At 37.2% G+C, this 22,051-nt stretch overlaps 1 protein-coding gene across 1 annotated transcript in view; it reads left to right on the top strand.

Annotated features, from left to right (window-relative positions):
- ube3a (ubiquitin protein ligase E3A) overlaps window positions 1–21,755 on the top strand; it is an 81,629-nt gene extending 59,874 nt beyond the window's left edge. The window contains exons 3-12 of the mRNA XM_056253944.1: window positions 10,272–10,585; window positions 10,698–11,944; window positions 12,058–12,202; window positions 15,052–15,257; window positions 15,654–15,818; window positions 15,927–16,082; window positions 16,175–16,248; window positions 16,857–17,000; window positions 20,335–20,962; window positions 21,006–21,755. Coding sequence (XP_056109919.1) covers window positions 10,272–10,585; window positions 10,698–11,944; window positions 12,058–12,202; window positions 15,052–15,257; window positions 15,654–15,818; window positions 15,927–16,082; window positions 16,175–16,248; window positions 16,857–17,000; window positions 20,335–20,455 — 2,572 coding nt within the window. The 3' untranslated portion in view covers window positions 20,456–20,962; window positions 21,006–21,755. The remainder of the gene's footprint in view (window positions 1–10,271; window positions 10,586–10,697; window positions 11,945–12,057; window positions 12,203–15,051; window positions 15,258–15,653; window positions 15,819–15,926; window positions 16,083–16,174; window positions 16,249–16,856; window positions 17,001–20,334; window positions 20,963–21,005) is intronic.
- Window positions 21,756–22,051: the final 296 nt, after the last annotated feature.

The following is a 22,051-nucleotide window of genomic DNA, read 5'->3' as shown; positions in this document are numbered from 1 at the left end:
TGTTCTCCGAAGTGAATTTAGTGATGAAATAGTGTACGTAATTGTAGAAAAACGAAATACTGTATTGACCTGCCTCTCCTTCCTCGAATGCCGAATTGAATGCTGGGATTTTTCTGCCGTCAAGTTCACACAAGTTACACACTGCATCACTTTCATTTTGACTCACTTGATTTTCACCAGTTTTCTGCACTAAAGCAAACCAGTTTTTCCATGTTAACTATTATAACACAATCATATTTTGTCAAAGTTTATCACTTCATTTTTATTGACACTTCATATTAATGCTAGCAATATGGTGCATCATGGTAAATCACAATAGAAACATGGTAAATCATTGTAAACAATACTATTACATGGTGTATCATGGCAAATCATGCTACAATCCTGCGGTAAATCATTCTAGAATGTGGTATATCATGGTAAATCATCCTATAACATGGTAAATCATGCTAGAATCATATTAAATCATACTAGAATATGTTCAATTGTGGTAAATCATGCTAGAACAGGATAAATCATGGCGAATCATACTAGAACTTGGTATATCATGGTAAACTATGGTAAATTATGCTAGATTCATGGTAAATCATACTGGAACATTGTAAATAAGGAAAAATCACACTGAAATGTGGTATATCATGGTAAATCATGCTAAAACATGGTCTATGATCTCAGTGGTTAAATGCTTGCTATATACAACTTAATGTCTTTTGATGCTTTTGTGCTTAACGGCCTTAAAGGCCTTAAATGCTTGAACACCGCTAAATGCTGCTTGCAGCTTTAATTATTAGGTGTTCAAGCACGAAGTGCTGAAAACCTATTGTAATTGTACTGATTTTTATTATTATTATTATTATTATTATTCTTCTGCCGTAAAACGCATCGTGCAGACCAAACCGTAAGAGCTAGAGACTTGAAACTTTGTCAGATGGTAGTACAAAAATCGAGGAGAGCTTATCAAATTATGAGCCCGATTGGCCCATAGGTGGCGCTATAGCAACCAATTGCGCAAAACTGCTCATAACTCCTAGACCGTAAGTCGTAGACTCAAGTGTCTTATATCATTGGAAAGCTGGACTCCTGACTTAAAAAACGTATATCTCCGATTTCATTTCCGTCATGATAGATTTTCCGCCATTTTGAATTTTGTTAAAAAACGACTTTTGCGAACTAGTCCCTGGTTTTTCGCCCGATCGGAACCAAACCAGTGCACAAATGTTCTGTGGAGTCTGAATATAAATTATAATCGAAAAAAAGTTGAAATTTCTATTTTCGGTCGCAAGGGGGCGCAAAAAGAACGTTGTGGGAGGAGCCTATTTTACTAAAACGGCTATAACTCCAGAAGTAAATTAGGTAGGTTCACCAAACTTGGTACAGGTGTGCATGACTTCAGTCTGAGGTCACAGTAAAAAAATTGCGACGATCGAACACTAGGTGGCGCTATAACATGAAAAAAACATAGAAAGGACTGACCGTTAGTCCGATTGACTTGAAAATTGGTATGCAGTGTCTTGGTCCAAGGCCCCATGTATGTCTATGAGGACATTGGCGTATCTCAAAAAACATGGCCGCCATCGACCAATGAAGTTTGAGCCCCTATGAGACGAGGTTAACGGAGGCCAATCGGAACGAAACTCGATGGGCATGTTCGACTCATGGCCTAAGAGGTCTGTAAGAGTTTTGAAAGAAATCGGCCACTAGTTGGCGCTAACGAGTTTTACGGCTCTGTAATCACGTGGTGTTGCACACATGCCCCCAAAATGCATATTATTTGATAGATCTCCTCATGGTGAACAACTTTGCCTCTAGAACCATTGCTGTCAATCAAATCGTTCATTAAATATTCACGAATATGTTAAAAACCTACTTTTGCGAACTAGTCCCTGGTTTTTCGCCCGATCAAAACCAGACCAGTCTAGGACAATTCTCTGGACTCTCTAGATCAATAATTATCAAAAAAAAGTTGAACTTTGCCCTGTGGTTCACTGTAACAGGGTCATTTAGAAAAGGGGCGTGTCAAAATATACTCAAAAGCCTATAAATCATAAATGAAAACTCAGAACTTGACAAAAATTGATGAGCATATGTGTCATACCATGGTGAGGAAGCATGCAAAGTTTCATGGAGATCGGACCATAGGTGGCGCTATAACTGTTAAAAAGCTTTAAAACCATGTATTTCCTATGGTAAATTGCCTGTATTGGCTGTAAATGGGGTTTTCCATCTATGATCATATAATGTTCATATAATAATGTTAAAACCAGTGCAGTACAATTCTCTGGACTCTCTAGAGCAATAATTATCAGAAAAGGTATAACTTCTTCATTTGGATAGCTATAATAGGGTCACTTCAATATGTAGCCTTGACCAAGTGTCCCCAAACGCCTATATCTCTTCAATGAATGCTCAGATCTTCTTCAAATCAAGTCAGAACATGTGACACATGACTCTAAACAAGCGTGAAAAATTTCAGACAGATCGGACAAAATATGCCTCTATAACAATTAAAAAGGTGCAAATGATATGAAGAATGGCATGTTAAGCCAATAAGTGGTATTCTACTGCCCCCTGCTGTTTAAAATAGTCATTTTGTCATGCTACTAACTAATATTATTCTATAATTCTTATTTAGACTTTATAAAATCACTATTTTAACATTGACACTCACATTTAGTCAAAATTCATTGTCACATTGACAAATGTGAACCCTGAATGAGACAGTTTAATCTACAATAGAATGTGTGTGTGTGTAGTCCCATGTTTCTGAATAAATTCTGAATAATCTGATTACTAGCTTGCAAAGACATGAAATGCTTATAGACCATTAAAATATCTTTTCATAATGACTTTGTGTGTGTGTGTGTGTGTGTGTGTGTGTGTGTGTGTGTGTGTGTGTGTGTGTGTGTGTGTGTGTGTGTGTGTGTGTGTGTGTGTGTGAGCAAATGTCTACATATGATTGCAAAAGCACCTGTAAAAACACTTTATTAATAAGTAGAAGGCCAGCAGAGGGCAGTAAAAGACCACTTATTGGCTCACTCTCATTTTGACACACTTGATTTTCAACAGTAAATCAAAGCACTAAAGCAAACCAGTTTTTCCATGTTAACTATTATAACACCATCATTATTTTTTTCTTATAGTCTATAGTCTGTAGGACAATTCTCTGGACTCTCTAGATCAATAATTATCAAAAAAAAGTTGAACTTTGCCCTTTGGTTCACTGTAACAGGGTCATTTAGAAAAGGGGCGTGTCAAAATACACTCAAAAGCCTATAAATCATAAATGAAAACTCAGAACTTGACAAAAATTGATGAGCATATGTGTCATACCATGGTGAGGAAGCATGCAAAGTTTCATGGAGATCGGACCATAGGTGGCGCTATAACTGTTAAAAAGCTTTAAAACCATATATTTCCTATGGTAAATTGCCTGTATTGGCTGTAAATGGTCTTTTCCATCTATGATCGTAAAATTTTCATATCTTAATGTTTAAAACCAGTGCAGTACAATTATCTGGACTCTCTAGATCAATAATTATCAGAAAAGGTGTAATTTCTTCATTTGAATGGCTGTAATAGTGTAAATTGGATGGCTATAACATTTTGGATGGCTATAACAGCCAATAAGTGGTATTTTACTGCCCCCTGCTGTCATTTCATCATACTACTCCCTAAAATTGTTATATATAATTGAAATTTAGACTTTATTAAATCATTATTTTAACATTTACAATCACATTTTGTCCAAATTCATCTATTGCTCTGTACTCTCTAGAACAATAATTATCAGAAAATGTATAACTTGTAATGTATAACATTTGGATGACTATAATAGGGTCACTTCAATATGTAGCCTTGACCGAAAGCCAATATCTTTTCAATGAATGCTCATAGCTTCTTAAAAAAAGGTCAAGCATGGCTAACAGCCAATAAGTGATATTTTACTGCCCCCTGCTGTCATTTTCATCATACTACTCCCTAATATTGTTATAGTTCATATTTAGACTTTCTAAAATCATTATTTTAACATTTACTATCACATTTTGTAAAAATGCATCTATTGGAGTATTATGGACTGCATTTATTTATTTTATTTATTACTCTTTACAATTGTGTCACAGGAAGGCTGAAAACGAAAGTTTTTATTTATACAACTGTTTATAGTCTGTAATACCACTGTTGTCCAATAGATGGAGCAGCAGTATTATACAAATGCTGAAGGAGTATTGTTCATTCTTAGTTAATGCTAACTAATGTAGTTAACATTAACTAAGAATGAACAATACTCCTTCAGCATTTGTTAATCTTTGTTAATGTTAATTTCAACATTTACAAATACTTTATTTAAATCTTGTTAACATTAGTTAATGCACTGTGAAATAACATGAACTAACAATGAACAGCTGGATTTGTATTAACTAACGTTAACAAAGATGAACAAAAACAGTAACAAATGTATTGCTCATGGTTAGTTAATGTTAATTAATACATTAATGTTTAATAAATTAACCTTATTGTAAAGTGTTACCGACATTTTTAATCTTTTTTTTAATCAGCTTTCAGCATTGGCTAACAAACAAATGCTTAAAGCTATTTTTTTATTAAAAAAATACCAAAGTGGTATTTTACTGCCCCTTGCTGTCATTTCATCATACTACTCCCTAATATTGTTTTATAATTCATATTTAGAATTTCTAAAATCATTATTTCAACATTTACAATCACATTTTGTCCAAATTCATCTATTGGAGTATTATGGACTGCATTTATTTATTTTATTTATTACTATTTACAATTGTGTCACAGGAAGGCTGAAAACGAAAGTATAACGTTGGGCCACGCCCCCCAAGGACAAATTCACTCATAACTCGAAAACAGAAAGTCGCTGCACGCTCAAATTTTGATGGTAAGGTTCTCTCGGGGTTCTTGATCCAAATATCGTCGCGGGGCTCGGGAACGCCCCCAATCTTTAGATAATTTTTTCATTATCTCGTTCCCGAGATATAAGTGAAAACCAAAATTCCATTCATTTATTTCAACTGTATATAGTCTGTAATACCACTGTTATCCAATAGATGGAGCAGCAGCATTATACAAATGCTGAAGGAGTATTGTTCATTCTTAGTTAATGTTAACTAATGTAGTTAACATTAACTAAGAATGAACAATACTCCTTCAGCATTTGTTAATCTTTGTTAATGTTAATTTCAACATTTACAAATACTTTATTAAAATCTTGTTAACATTAGTTAATGCACTGTGAACTAACCTGAACCAAAGAGTATAGAAGAACAAGAGGCGAAACTCCGATGCTTTTCTGGTAACAGCCACTAGGTGGCGCGGCCGCCATTTTGGGGTGAAAATTCCAACTGGAGTTACTGGGCAACAGCACAGATAACAGTTTTTTAGGTAGTTTTTCTTGCATTTTTATGCAACTTTACACATTTACTACTATTATTAGTTACCAACTCCACTAGGCCTGAAATATATTTTGTACGTTTTAATCCCCTGGATCGTGCTACAAACATGATGATCTTAACATGATGCATTGCTGTGTCCGTTATCTGTGTTTTTTTGTTTACATAGGCTTGCTTTAACGGTCATTAATATAAAATAGTACTGCAAAAAAAACAGTTTACTGTAAAGCTATTCTATTGCTGTTATATATTTATTGTCCAACATTTACATTTTAGTACAATTACATTTATTTGCTGAATTCATTTATTTCATTGAACTTATTTTTGTATGTAAGGTTATGTGTACCTCCTGGGAAACGGTCTAACGTTATAACTTTATGAACTTACATCACTTTATTCTTCTTACCTGTCAAACTTAATGTAGAGATTAATATAATTAATTAAATCCTTGAACTTCCCTGTCTCAAGTTATGTGGGGGAAAAGCCTAGTAGCAACTTCTTTTTAACGGATATAACGTTAACTGTTGTGAATTAAAATAATCACCTAATTATTTCAACCTAAAAATGACCTCTGCACTGGACTAAATATATGTATAATATATGACTGCCGAGTCGCTTTCACCCCAAAATGGCGGACGCGTAGGGCTGCTGCTGGGCGCTGGTGTTGCAATGGAACGTTCTATTGGCTTTCACTTCTTGTCAATATACGTTCTTTGCCTGAACTAACAATGAACAGCTGGATTTGTATTAACTAACGTTAACACTAGAAGTGCCAGAATTCCATAACTACTAGAACTGCCACAAGCGGTCATTTTGACCGTTAGATTGCAAACTCTATATCTTTAATGATAAATACCCAATTGAGAGATTAATGCATTTGTTGTATTAGGATATCTTTTAAAAACAAAACAACACCAAACTGTACATTTTAAAAAGTTTAATTATACATTTATAAATAATAATATCAGTAGCCCGTAATTATCGCATAGGGCCTATTCACAACAGAGCTATATTTACATATCCCTTCAACATAACTCAGAACAAGATAATAACAACTAAAAGTATCTTATTTAGATATTCTTTTGACAGTGAGAGAGACAATGTCACGGTTTATGAATTCGCTGTCTCCTTTTTTCGTCTTGTTGTGTGTGTGTGTGCGTGGTCGCTGATCAATGCAGCTTATCAGCACGTGCGCTCTGATCAAGGCGCCAGCTGCAACTGATCAGCGATTCGACCCTTTTCAGTGTTACTGTTCTCGCCTAGTCTTTGGGTGTTTCTCAAAACCAAGAATGCAAAGAACGGACTTGTGTTCTTGGGGAGAACGCTCTTGCTAGTTGTTCTTGGAAGAATGAACTCACAAGCTAACGAGCACACAGAACGCTGCTGACAGTTTGAGACGATGTGTTCTTGCTGGTATTGCGCAATAATACCCCCGCACAGACCAAGAATGCATAGGGCCTATTCACAACAGAGCTATATTTCCATATCCCTTCAACATAACTCAGAACAAGATAATAACAACTAAAAGTATCTTATTTAGATATTCTTTTGACAGTGAGAGAGACAATGTCACGGTTTATGAATTCGCTGTCTCCTTTCTCGTCTTGTGGTGTGTCCGTCTGCAGTACCCAAACATAACGAGAATTATTGACGATAACAGCCAGGCTGCAATGGTCTCTTGGCTGTGGGGAAAAACGAGTCTGTGAGCAAACTGGCCGGTTGGCTCGATAGCTAACGTTACACCCGCAGGCGCTTATGGAGATTCTCACTTCCGAAAACGTTTGAGCACATTTTCGATTAGCCATACATTTTCGTAAAAATGCCAATATTTGAAATCTACACAGTTGATTTCTCGCATCAAATGTTCTCAGAAGTGAATTTAGTGATGAAATAGTGTACGTAATTGTAGAAAAACGAAATACTGTATTGACCTGCCTCTCCTTCCTCGAATGCCGAATTGAATGCTGGGATATTTCTGCCGTCAAGTCAACACAAGTTACCAACCGATGCATCCTTGGTAAAATGGGCGTGTCAAGAACACATCCGGGATTTTTAACTGTTCTTGCCAAAATGCAAACTTGTGTATTGGGACAGTACTTGGGCCACAAAAGATGACGTTTCACAAGAACACAAGGACACAAGTACAGACAAGAACACAGATTGAGAAAGGCCCTTTGTCAGATCGTTGTGGATTTTTCCTGCGTGTTTGTTCCCTGCCTGTATACGTTTTCCGTGTGTCATCCCGTGTTCAGCACTCCTGGTTCAGCACTCACTCCAGCGTCCCTGTGCTGCCAAGGGCTTCATACCGGACATTTGCACACCTTAACTCTCCCAGCATCTGACCAGCTCTCAATAAACATATCTGTCATTTTGCAATTGAATCTTCTGATTTTTTCCTAATAGACAAAGGTCAACCGCGAGAAATGTAACAAAAGAATACCGTGAAATTCAGTGCGGTCAATATGACCGTCTATGGCCGAAATAGGTAAATATGTTCATTTGTTTGTTTGCCTTATGTGTAATTTATATTAAAAACATTTTAAATGAAAATACAGACACTTTTAGGAAAAGTCAGGTACCAGCAGGATTTTTTTTTTTTTTCAACAAAGTTATTGCAGATATAAAATTCAAAACGGTCAAAATGACCGTCGTGGCCATTCTAGTGTTAACAAAGATGAACAAAAACAGTAACAAATGTATTGCTCATGGTTAGTTCATGTTAATTAATACATTAACTAATGTTTAATAAATGAACCTTATTGTAAAGTGTTACCGACATTTTTAATCTTTTTTATCAGCTTTCAGCATTGGCTAACAAACAAACGCATAAAGCAATTTTTTTTTATTAGTTTTAATATAGTTTTATATTATTACATCACAAAGAAATATGTGAAATGCATGCTTATACACCATTAAAAGAGATTTTCACAATAACATATCCCATGTGTGTGTGTGTGTGTGTGTGTGTAAGCATATGTCTACATATGAATGCAAAAGCACTTGTGAAAACACTTTATTAATAAGTACAGTGGCCAGCAGAGGGCAGTAGAAGACCACTTATTGGCTCACTTTCATTTTGACACACTTGATTTTCACCAGTAAATCACAGCACTAAAGCAAACCAGTTTTTCCATGTTAACTATTATAACACAATCATTTTTTGTCAGAGTTTATCACTTCATTTTTATTGGCCCTTCACATCAATGCAGCAATGTGGTAAATCATGGTAAATCACGATAGAAACATGGTAAATCATAGTAAAAAATACTATTACATGGTGGATCATGGCAAATCATGCTAGCAATGTGATGAATCATGGTAAATCATGCTACAATCCTGGTAAATCATTCTAGAATGTGGTATATCATGGTAAATCATCCTATAACATGGTAAATGATGGTAAACTGTGGTAAATCATGCTAGATTCATTGTAATTCATACTGGAACATGGTAGATCATGAAAAATCACACTAAATTTGGTATATCATGGTAAATCATGCTAAACCATGGTCTATTCCATCTATGATGTCAATGGTTAAATGCTTGCTACATAAAACTTAATGTCTTTTGATGCTTTTGTGCTTAACGGCCTTAAAGGCCTTAACTGCTTGAACACCGCTAAATGCTGCTTGCAGCTTTAATTATTTTTTTATTTTCTCTGTTGCGTTCAGTGCTTCTCTTATGCGCTCAGTGCTTTCTTCCGGAAACAACGGACCATATGAGATTCCAAGTCACAGTTCAGCTCACGTATTACCGTGTTCGTGGTTTGACTGATCGAGGCTGTTTTCCAAGATGGCTGCTGTCTGTATGCGCTAACTGTACTGTCTGTGTAAAGTATCTTCTTATTAAACTGTCTATACACTTACAAAGTTCTCAATGCTTCGGTTTGCATGTAAGGACACTCATTATGCTGCCGTGTTAGTGTGGGGCTAATTTGAGCCTTGTTAATGGTATTAACTAGCGATCTCTTTTTGCTTACTCGATGCCCAATATACTAGCGTTATAAGCTTATCTGTTTTTAGAGATAAAACTCTTTACATTCGATTATCATGAAAACAAATCTCAGGGAACGATTTAGTCTGTACCAATGTGTTATTACACCCGAGGTTCATTTTGCACCGGAGTTGTCCTTTAAAAAAGCTACGGACTGCAGCTTTAAGCATTTGCCCATTTAAATCCAGACTGCGACTTTTTTTTTGGCTGGGTATTTTATAGTGTATTTTGAAGGACATTTTTTATGCACAAACTACTCATTCTGATTCTGACATTCCTGATTTGAATATTTAAAATAATTTCCTATTCTTAACTGATCTTTTTTCTTTTCTTTTTTTTCCCCATAATTTTGGCAATAGATGAACTGTTAAACGAGTGACCTTGAGTTGTGTCCCTGGTCATCCAATTTGAGACTCATGCTGATGTAAGATTCGGGAACTTGACAGATGACTTTTATCAAATGTAGTTTGATCACCATCTTCTCAGTTTGTTTAAAAGATTGAGGCAATTATCAAAGTTTAATAAAATGTTGTTCAATTTAGGGTACATTTACATTTTTACGTGATTTATTTTTTACATATCACCCCTAAGCAGATTTTGACTCGTATCATTCTGTTTCAGATTAATAATTCTCTTAAAGAATTTAAGGTATAATGCTTGCTTTTTCCTTCATTTTGAGAGTAGGCCAGTCATGTGCACAATGCACATGCAACAGGCATGTTTTTATGACTGTTGAAGAATTTAAATGGATGGTTTTCTTTGAGTTTGATTTAGTAGAGAAGTATTTGCACCATTCTGCACTTATTTCGGGATTGAATCATACTAATCCCCCCTGCTGTCCTGTTTGAATGTCTGATGCAGGAAGCGAGCGGCTGCTAAGCATTTAATTGAGCGCTACTACCACCAGTTAACAGAGGGCTGTGGAAATGAGGCCTGCACGAATGAGGCTTGTGGCTCTTCTCCGGGTTTCCAGCGCATGGATAACAATGCAGCGGCCATCAAGGCCCTGGAGTTATATAAGAATAATGCCAAACTGTGTGATCCTCATCCCTCTAAGAAAGGAGCCAGTTCAGCCTTCCCGGAGAACAGTGCCAAAGGAGCCCACAACTTCTCTGCTTGCAGCAACGGGAAGATGAACCATAAGGACCTACAACCCGCAAGGGAGGACTTTAGAGGTGAATAACGTTGTCATGATAGCAGAATTTCTATCGATACCAATGGTATTGACATTTTCAATAATGGAAACTTCGCAAATGTTTAAATGTGCATTACTCTGTTCTTTGGCAGATCTGAATTTCCTGACGGAGGAGAAGGTGTATGAAATCCTGAGCCTCTGCAGTGAGACTGAGGATTATTCTCCTCTAATTCGTGTCATCGGTAGGGTTTTCTCAAGTGCGGAGAGTCTGGTCCAGAGTTTCCGCAAGGCGAAGCAACACACCAAGGAAGAGCTCAAGTCCCTTCAGGCCAAGGATGAGGACAAAGATGAAGATGAGAAAGAAACGGCCTCTGGTTCGTCCACGGCGATGGAGGTGGAACCTGAAGCCTCAGCCTCAAGTGGAGATGGGCTGTCTCACGGGGAGAACAACGTCCAAAAATTTGATCCTGTAGAAGTTTCTGTAGACATTGATGCTGTTAGAAGAGTGTACGACAGACTATTATCGAACGAGAAGATTGAAGCAGCATTCCTCAACGCGTTAGTCTACCTGTCGCCCAACGTAGAGTGTGACCTCACCTATCACAACGTGTACGCCACCGACCCTAATTATCTGAACGTCTTCATTATCGTCATGGAGAACAGTAACCTCCACAGTCCGGAATACTTAGAAATCGCACTGCCGCAATTCTGCAAGGCAATGAGCAAGCTACCTCTTCCGGCTCTGGCTAAGCTTGCGTGGTTGTGGTCGCAGTACGGCACAGACCAGATCCGACGTCTGGTCGAGACTTTCCAGCAGCTTATCACCTACACAGTCATCAGCAACGAGTTCAGCAGCGAAAACCTTGTCAACGAGGATGATGGAGTGGTGGCAGCCACCAAGTGCTTGAAAATCGTCTACTATGCAAACGTGTTGGGAGGCGACCTAGACACGGGTCACAACGAGGAGGAGGACGACGAGCCGATCCCGGAGTCGAGTGAGTTGACTCTGCAGGAGCTGCTGGGCGAGGAACGACGCAATAAGAAAGGCCCTCGGGTGGATCCGCTGGAGACGGAACTTGGCATCCGTGCCTCGGACTGTCGAAAACCCCTCATTCCCTTCGAGGAGTTCATCAATGAACCGCTCAATGATGTGCTGGAAATGGACAAAGACTACACTTTCTTCAAAGTGGAGACCGAGAGCAAGTTCTCCTTTATGACCTGCCCGTTCATTCTTAACCCTGTGACTAAGAATCTTGGCCTGTACTATGACAACCGGATCCGCATGTACAGCGAGCGCAGGATTACTGCCCTCTACAGTTTGGTGCAGGGACAACAGCTGAACCCCTATCTGCGCCTCAAAGTACGCAGAGACCACGTCATTGATGATGCTCTTGTCAGGGTAGGTCCCAATGAGCTCGAAAAGATATATATTTGTTTTGATGTTTGTTGTGTATAGTGTATCCTTTTTGAAGTTGATTTGTGGATGTAAAATGAATGTGTGATTAATTTTAGTTGGAGATGATTGCCATGGAAAACCCAGCAGACCTGAAGAAGCAGCTGTATGTGGAGTTTGAGGGTGAGCAAGGAGTGGATGAAGGAGGAGTATCCAAAGAGTTCTTTCAACTGGTCGTAGAGGAGATCTTTAACCCAGATATAGGTAATTATCATTAATTTTGCTCCATTTTGAGATGTACTATTGAGAATATCCAGACTGGAACAAGCCAATGGACTAGAATAGTCATTAAACCCTGCGTTAAACTTTAAAACACTGCATACTCTTCACTGTATGAATTAAATATACATAGATTTTTATTCAGTCAAGAGCAGTGAGCGATTTTGTCTTTTGTTTGACATTAATGACAGACAGCAGCAGATATTTCCATTGGGCTTTAAGACCGATTTTATGGATCTAATATAATGACACGCATCCTATTTCTTTCACAACTGTTTATTTACATAAGACTGTCATCATGTAAATTCTCGCCAAGACAGACATTGTTACATATTTTTGTGTATATATGACCGTTTATGCGCAAATACAGAAAGCGCGTGGGGATCAGTCTCTTTCACAGTTTAATGCGATTTTAATAACTCTTTTAAAAACAAAGCAATGTCCCGCAGTAGACTATATTTTACGACAGTCACGTTACATGATTTGACTGATTTGGACGGTAAGTTTAGGCTTTTAAGGAGGGCCGAAAGCACACCGCTTTAAAGGAAAGGAACAGAATGCTGCACAATGATTAGGGATGTCCCGATACCACTTTTTCACTTCCGATACCGATACCGATGCCGCAGCTTTGGCTTTTGCCGATACCGATATTAATCCGATATTTTTATTTTATTCTTAAACTAATAAAAAATATAGCAATTTTCTCAATTAGCCACCTAAAATATACCTCCTATATAGTCCACAACAACAGTTGATTATGAAAGATTGCCACCCTTTATTCAAACACTACAAAAAAATAAAGAAATATATAAATGAAAGAAAATACAGGTACTTCAGTACTTAAAGCTAGCTAGCTACCAACAGGTTTAAAGTTAAAAGAATTTAAACAGCAGCATTCTACATTGTAAATACCAGTATAGTTTTTGTTTTTTAAATCAATTAGAATTTCTATAACTGTGTGTTAAACTGATTATCACTCTTGTGTGTGTTAAACACAATCTACTTAATACAGACAGCTTCATTATAAAGATAAACAACAAATCCCCAAAATATATGATCATAATCTATGACAAAAATGCTATTATAAACTAGATTAGTGGATAATACACATTGCTCTTTTTATTGTTGTAAAATACATTCATGAAAAACAAGATAACAAAAATGAAAAAGATAATTATTTTAGATATAGCTAAATCTGCTATAAAATTGAGACATGTTTTAAGTGTATTGCACAGCTATTTAATGAGGCAGCAACATTAATAATTATTAATGTTAATAAGCTTTAATTGCGTCAATGCATTATGATATGAAAGGCTCCAATACAGTGCGGCACAAAGCGCTTATGCGCATCCCGAGCGGAGAATGATGCGCTTGAAGCCACGTGGAGTTCCAGCACGCAGCGCGTCGAGTCCGCTTTGAAAAGTTCAAAGCACAACGGAGATACATATTGATCGACAGTGTATTATACAGTATCTATCTATGCAATCGTTTATTGAGCCTTTTCTTTTAACAGTTTTAAATTTCAGTTACTGTGCGCGTGAAGAACAATTATAGTGCTCTGACTCTAGTGTTGTGATCAAACTGACAGCGTCCGACACCCGGTAGAGAGTAACACGATTGAGTTACAGCAATAAAGTCCAGCAAGATAAAGTTGTTTTATGCGAAAACATAGACCTTTATCTTACAGATCAAGTATAATAGTATTAACATTGAATCATCTTGAAGATAGTTTCATCATTGACTGCAGCGTTTGAATGCTGAATGGAGAATGACTGACAGCCGCGAGAGGGAAAAATTTACGTGATCTTGAATTTAATTACTTAAATATTAATTTATATCTCACATAATAGCTTCAGAACACTTATAATAGAGTGCACGAAAACGTTATGGTACTTTAGAATGTTTTTGTGCATTTTGTGGGGCTTAACAATAACACATAATAGTATACCCACAATATCGGATTTGGATCGGCCTCGTCTGATCGATGTCAGATCGATACCCGATCCCGCAAAAATGGCAGTATCGGAGCGATACCGATCCTGAGTATCGGATCGGGACATCCCTAACAATGATTATTTTATCTTGATTATCATGGTTTTACAATCTCAAAAATTGAAACAGAAACTAAAATTTGATTCATCGCACAGCCCTACTGCTGTTGAATTGTTTTTTTTTTAATGTGTCAACACGCATGATAGGGACATATGATATAATTTGGCCAGTCAGCACAGCCATCTTGCAGGCAGTCATTGGTGTATTTTAACATCATTACAAGGACATAAGATCATGATCTCTACGATTCGCTTGAAAATATTAAATCGTCAGATCGCCCACCCTTAATTCCTTCTTGACTTTTTGGCTTTTTTTTTTTTTTTTTTTGCATCCTCCTAACCCAAAGTTCAATTTAATTTCAGTTTAATTCATATTCATTGATAATGGAATGGATAGGTTACGGTTTGTATGGCCTAGTAGGCTTACCCCCAGTTTCAGACAAATCTTAAACTAGTCCCAGACTAAAATGCATGTTTAAGCTGTTTTAACCGAAAGCAACTTGCACTGAAATATCTTAAAATGCCTATGCCATTGTTTTGTCTCAAGATACACACCAGTAATGTTTTTTCTAAGGCATGTTTATAAAAGTTATTTAAATATCCTAATTGAACTAAGGCCTAATCCTGGCTTAATCTAAGCCCTGTTTGAGAAACCAGGCCTTAACGTTCCACTCAGAACTTATTTTTCACTGTCGATTCAGATCTGTCTCGTTATCATCTTGATTCATAAAGGTTAAGGTGGTTGATATCTGTTGTGCACCCCTCTTTCTGTTTTATCCACAGGCATGTTTACCTATGATGAAAGCACAAAGCTTTTCTGGTTCAACCCTTCATCGTTTGAAAATGAAGGCCAATTCACCTTGATAGGCATCGTCCTGGGCCTAGCTATCTACAATAATTGCATTCTCGATGTGCACTTCCCGATGGTGGTTTACAGAAAATTAATGGGAAAGAAAGGAACGTTTCGAGACCTTGCAGACTCACATCCGGTAATACTTGCCTGGTTCCATTTCTTTGTTCTTCAACAATCCTAGTCAAGCATTTATTTTTGAAAACGCTAATTAATATAACAGAAAGTTTGGGGTTTCCTTAAAATGTTGTAAGTTGACAGCGAGGTTACAAAGAGCAACATTCCAGCTTTAATTCAAGTGGGTGTGCATGTCCTGTCCTCAGTCTTTTTAATGGCATGCTGAGAGGAGATTTGAGCAGGTACATCAGCGTTTCAGTCATTATGACTTTAGCACACAGTGACTGCTCATCAAAATATTTGGGGCGAGTTGATTCTTGCTCTGTCACATAGCAATTATTTAATGGACTGGATTAGAGTGCAGAGAGAATGATTATATATGTTCTGTCAAAATGGTGCTGATTGTGTGTTTCTGCAGGTTCTTTATCAGAGTCTGACGGACCTACAGGAATATGAAGGTAATGTGGAAGAAGACATGATGATCACCTTCCAGATCTCACAAACAGACCTGTTTGGAAACCCACTAATGTATGATTTAAAGGAAGGTGGTGATAAAATCCCAGTTACCAATGAGAACAGAAAGGTTAGTTCACTTTAACAAGCATTACATTCATTCATTCATTCAACTTTTAAAACAACAAACATGTTCATATCTGCAAGTATACGCATAACATGAAGTGGGTCTCTGCAGGATTTTGTGGCACTCTATGCAGAGTACATGCTGAACAAAAGTGTGGAGAAACAGTTCAAGGCCTTCAGAAGAGGATTCCACATGGTCACTAATGAGTCTCCACTGAAGTATCTGTTTCGATCAGAGGAAATTGAGCTGCTTATATGTGGCAGCAGGGTAAGTTAGCTACAGATTGTTAACTACCTCCAGGATGTTCTCACATGTGGCACATCCGTACATATTAACCCATTTGATTCTTTCTCTTGCAGAATCTTGACTTCCAAGCACTTGAAGAGAGTACAGAATATGATGGAGGATACAACAAAGACTGTCGCATTATCAAGTATGTGGATGCTTAATAAAATAATAATATATATATTTATATATATGTGTGTGTATGTATGTGTGTGTGTATATATATATACATGCAGTATATAAACAACATCATTATTAATAATAATTTAATAATATTATTTCATTTAATAAATTATTAATTGCTATAAATATATATAATTAACTTTTTTAATATAATCTATGCATTTAATATACATTTTTTAAAAATTCACTAAGTTATGTATGCATAGTTATGTAAATATAGTATATTTGGTCATTTGAGGTGATTGGCAGTTTCTACAGTTACAAAACCTACTGACAACCTTGTAAATGGATAATACAATCTTTGTTTTCAGGTACTTTTAATTAATTTTGAGTAAATGTTGTGCAAGATGAGTATTAAGTGAATGATTCATTTTTGTGTTTGCAATTTTAACTTTCATCTAGGTGCTGTCAATTAAATATGGGCATTAGGCCTTATATTGTCCATCAGTAATCCTGTGCTCTAGATAATGGCATCAGCATTTACAAGAACGATATTAGTGGACCACTAATTTTAAAAACTACTTCCTATGTGGTATAAAAATGATGAAAAATGATATTTTTGTCTCTCATCAGGGATTTCTGGGAGACTGTGCACTCATTTGGACAGGAGCAGAAGAGGCTATTTCTTCAGTTCACCACTGGCACAGATAGAGCTCCAGTTGGAGGTTTAGGAAAACTCAAGATGATTATTGCCAAAAATGGCCCTGACTCAGACAGGTAAACTCAAATACTGCCTTTCTACACTTTCGGACGATAATGATGAGTTCAGTTTTTGACACCATACTGTATTCAAATAGTTGCATGATCATGTATCAGATCAGTTGAATCTTAAAGTCCCCCTGTAGTCAATAATTGTATAAAATACAAACACATAAGTGCCACCATACAGCTGAAGCGATTCCGAAATCCATAATGCATCAGAGTTTTTTTTCTCACACCTTTACCACTCCAGACTTGCTTGCATGTTATGCATGATTGAACACGAATGCTGGAATAACACTAGTAATGCTAAACAAATTATGCATAACATTGTCACCAGGTTTTTTTTTAATCACGTTAATGACATTGTATTAGGGGTACACAAAAATCACGGTTCGGTACGTACCTCGGTTTTAAAGTCACGGTTCGGTACGTTTTCGATACAGCAAAAAGTAAGAAATGCCAGGGAAATTTCCTATTTGTTAAAAGAAAAAATATTTTTTAAATAAGTGTGAGTTTTCCTACATCTTGAAACTTTCAGGTTTATAAATGGGTGTCATCTTTGAAGGATGAACAAATAATGTTTTGGTCATCACATTAAAAATAACATTTAAATATATTAAGAGTTCAGATGCAAAAGCCATTTGAAATTTTCTTCTAGAATGATCATTTTTATGAAGCTTGTATATTTAAGTTCAGTAATTTCACTTAAATGTCAATGAAGATTACCTATTAATTGTCATTTGAGTGAAATTACTGAACTTAAATATACAAGCTTCTAGGGCTGTCAACTTTAGTCGTTTAGTCGACTAATCGGTCGATGCCGTCTTGGTCGACTGACATTCTTATTGGTCGACCAGTTGCATTTTTTTTTTTTTTTTTTTACCAATAGAAAGAAATTTTCAATGATTTACTCCTTGATATTTATTCCTTTATAAGCAGTTATATATTACTGTATTCTAAATATAATTAGCCTATGGTTTATCCCCAACTTTAAATGCTTTAATTTAGGCTATTTTGTAACACTCGGTTCGCACCTGTGGCTGGCTGCGCTGCTGCTTCGTGCTCAGTAAGGGATATAGGTAGTTTAGCTGTATTCATTCAGTTAGAACGCTACTTGTTTCGGTTTTTATACACTATATGTTTTTATCTCGATGCGGCGTGGACGCACTTGGAAAAAAAAGAGCGCGTCGCGTCGCACCGCGACCGCGTTGCTTCCATCATGAGCGCGCACACCGCGCGCCTACATTTGAAATCGAACTTGAGCGCGCAAAAGACGTGAGCAGTCCCTTTAACGGCTTTATCATGCTAACTCAATAGATTGTGTTTTCTTGATATGTTTTTGTTTTTATTTGTACACTTGACGCATTTGAAAATAAACCTATATGCGGTCCTACTACAGCCTATTATTATTAGGATTGTTTTTTAGGCTCTTTGGGTTTTTTTGTGTGTTTGTTTTAAAACTCCTAGATCGGCTGGACAAAAGTTAACCCATAGCTTTGAAAGTAAAGAAGAATATACAGCCTGTATAAACGAGAGCTTTTGTTAGGATTGTTCATTGTGGCAGATAGCAGTTATATTTTTTGAAGCGTGTGGTGTGGTCAGGTGCGCGTAGCCTGGCTCCGCCCTCCTACGCACTTCCGCTCAATTTTATTTTCCTTCAGTACTACGTCTGGGATTGTGCTGTAGACTTTGGTTTCCAGAAAAAAAATTTTTACCGGTCCAATCAGCGAACAGAGGGAGTGGCTGAGAACGATGACGTTGATGTAGCGCGTCAGTTTGAGTTGGAGTTCAGTAATGGCAGCGGAGAAAGACGTGAGAAAATCTATTCGGTCCGTTGTTGCAAAACTGCCGAATATCCAGAAGTTAAAGCCGGAGCAAGATCAATGTTTGCTAAGTGTTGTTGGGGGCCATGATGTTGTGGCCCTCCTCCCCACGGGGTTCGGGAAAAGTTGAATTTTCCAGCTCACTCCGCTAGTGGTGAATGAGTTAGCTAAGGCGAACGATAGGATGCAAAGCCGATAGTTGTTGTCGTCTCCTCTTGTTGCACTAATGGAGGACCAAGTGAGGGAGGCAGAAAGGTTAGGAGTTGGTGCTGGGCAGCTCGGCGTGCACGATGATCACTGTACAGCATTTGCGGCAGATCCGAAACGACCGCAGCGGCGTATTGTTAATGATTACACCCAGCTTCGACAGTTGACTGAATACATCACTGTCCTTAGTGTCAAATATACATTTAGAATTTAGAATTGTTCCTTGAACTCTTAAATTCGATGAACAAAACATGCAGCTCTCGTTGACAGACATCTTATTCTAAACATAATCCTCTGATCATTCGGACTTGTTTTTTTTTATTGCTTAAAACAATACACAAGTAATAACAGAAAACATAATACAAAAACAAACAAAAAATAATAATAAAAACCAAACAAAAATAAAACAGTAGGGGGATAATATAAAATAAACATGAACAAGTTAAGAGAATTACATGACACTGAAAAAAGGAAATTTTTTCATTGCGTCTTTTTTTTTTAGTCGACTAATCGTTGCGCAGGACAAGACTTTGGTCGACTAAGGATTTCTTTGGTTGACTACAGCCCTACAAGCTTCATAAAATGATCATTCTAGAAGAAAATTTCAAATGGCACTTAGAGGCTTTTGCATCTGAACTCTTCATATATTTTGCTAGCATATATTGAGTTTTGAAGTGCTGGAAAAAGATGTGTGAAGTACTTGAAAGCATTTCACTATTCCAGCCAAACTGGTTACATTTAGTGTTACTATATTAAATCCATGGTGAATGTTGCTGGTCTGTGGACGTAAAGTATTACTAGTTCATTCACGGCACAATATTTCTCCTGGTGTCCACGTCAGCGCTGTTTGATCTAATAGAGATCTACGGTTAATAACGGACAAATGTGAATGCTTCTCACTAGATCTCGCAGTGATGTTATTACTTCAGTTTTCTTTACTGGAATCTTAGCGCTGTGTTGTAACAGTGTCGCTTGATCGAGATCGGCTCGCGCTGCACAGATGTTGCTGGTCCGAACTGATAAACGATCCATGAAGCACAATATAATGAGTAGCGCAGTTTCGTTCCGCTTTCATTACGCTTGCCATTTGATGTTGTGGTGGTCGCGCCAGCGCAAATTTTGTCAGCAGGAAAAAATGGTCCAAGTAATCGTTCGGTTTGTATGCGTACCGAACCGGAAGCCTCGAACCGAAACGGTTCAATACGAATACATGTACCGTTACACCCCTACATTGTATACATTTCTTTCCACAGCAATAAACATGCAGTAGAAGTATTAAATAAAGTAATACACTCTTCTTCTCCTCCTCTTATGATCAGGTTACCCACCTCTCATACTTGCTTCAACGTGCTGCTCCTCCCCGAATACTCCACCATAGAGAAACTTAGAGAGAGACTCCTTAAAGCCATCACTTACGCCAAAGGCTTCGGCATGCTCTGAGGCTCCAGGATCTGCAAAAGAACTCACTCGCCCTCAGAGGTTTCATTTGTGCGTCAAAGGAGAATTCAGCTACATCGACAACTAAAAGAAAATATCAAGTTAAAATGTAAGGCAACGTGAAATGGGTTAAAATGGGGGAAGTTCTGGTGGCCGTGTGCCTGTGCCTAAATAGTTGATTAAACCACACTGGACTCTTGGCTCTCTCTCCCTCTTATGTAAGTGTTAAGGTTCCCTTTTTGTATGCACTGAGATATTGCGTTATTTATTTTAAGGGATGAAATCTCTTCTGTCATGTCTGCCAGGAAATCCACTCACTTTTTGCTTTCGTAGTCATAAAAAAGGAGGGATGGTTAGTTTTCAACACCTGCAGGACTGATCACCATCTAAACTTAATAAAACAGCAAGATCAAAGGGAGGAAGTGGAACTTTATTGATGTATTATGGTTGAACTGTGAAAGTGCACTTAATATTCAGAATGTCTCTTAGTTTTTTGTTTGTTTGTTTTTGGTCTGCCCTTTGACCTTTTTTTTTTTTGGCTCGTGTTTCAAAGGTCTTCCCTTGTCCATTCACATTTGCAGCAATGCTTTCAAAGGTACAGAGCAGCTCTAGTCTCAATTTCGTGTCAAGGAATCTGTATTTATTGAGGAAGTGCGTTGTTTGTAATGCCGCTTGAACAAGCTGTGCTGCTCTTTTATGGCCAGTGTTCTGCATTTCGCTTCTTTCGCATAGAATTGATCTGTTTGCTAAAATGAATCTACGCTCACGGTGCACTCCTGACAAAAACACGTAGTGTTAAAAGTGTCAAAAGAGAGATCCAACCTTCTCATAAAACTCTCTCAATGGTTTTCTACTAGTGTTTTGTTTTGTTTTGTTATCCATCTCGTTTTAATTCAAAATTCAGACTTTTAGTCGGTGAATGCTAATTGACAGTGCCCCGTGAAGAAACTGTTTCTGTTTTAGTTTAGCTTTTTTTTTCTTGCTCTGCACAGTGTCTGGTCCTATACTGTTGGATGAAAATGAGGGGAAATTGGCACAAATTGTACCACTGTCTTGTCGTGCCAAACATTTATCCTGAGAATTGCCGCTCCGGTTTGTACATGCATAGCTGGAAACCCACTTTAGCAATGCCCTCTACATTTTTTGTTTTTCCATTTTCCCTCTTGCATATTAAATGTGACTGTGGTTTGTTCCACTGCTGATGGCGCTAACATAAAAGGGGGAAACAGAACTTGATATTGAGAATGACAACATTTGATTGTTTCAAGTTATTCTTAAATAAATTCAAAACTGAAAAAACAAACCAAGTGTGGAAATGTGATGATGAGATTCAGCTTTTGGGTCTTTTGATGTGTTGCCGGTTTATAGTGGAAAAATACACAAATTAAATGTCTGTTTTAACATATCCAACACAATATCAAAGTCAAAATACTGCATAGTTTTTAGTAAACTAAGATTTTAGTCATTTTAGAATTTTAGGATTCAGTCACCTGGTCTTTGGCATCAGACTGATACTTAAAAAAAATCTATTTAATTTAGATCATTTAAATAAGGTAAATGTAGACATATGTCTATATATATATATATATATATAGATAT

Source organism: Rhinichthys klamathensis, unplaced genomic scaffold (assembly GCF_029890125.1).
Source record: "Rhinichthys klamathensis goyatoka isolate OS25496 unplaced genomic scaffold, OSU_Roscu_1.1 h1tg000109l_1, whole genome shotgun sequence".
In the NCBI taxonomy this organism is placed as follows: domain Eukaryota; kingdom Metazoa; phylum Chordata; class Actinopteri; order Cypriniformes; family Leuciscidae; genus Rhinichthys; species Rhinichthys klamathensis.
The sequence above is the reverse complement of the archived record's forward strand: the minus strand, read 5'-3'. Positions and strand labels throughout refer to the sequence as shown.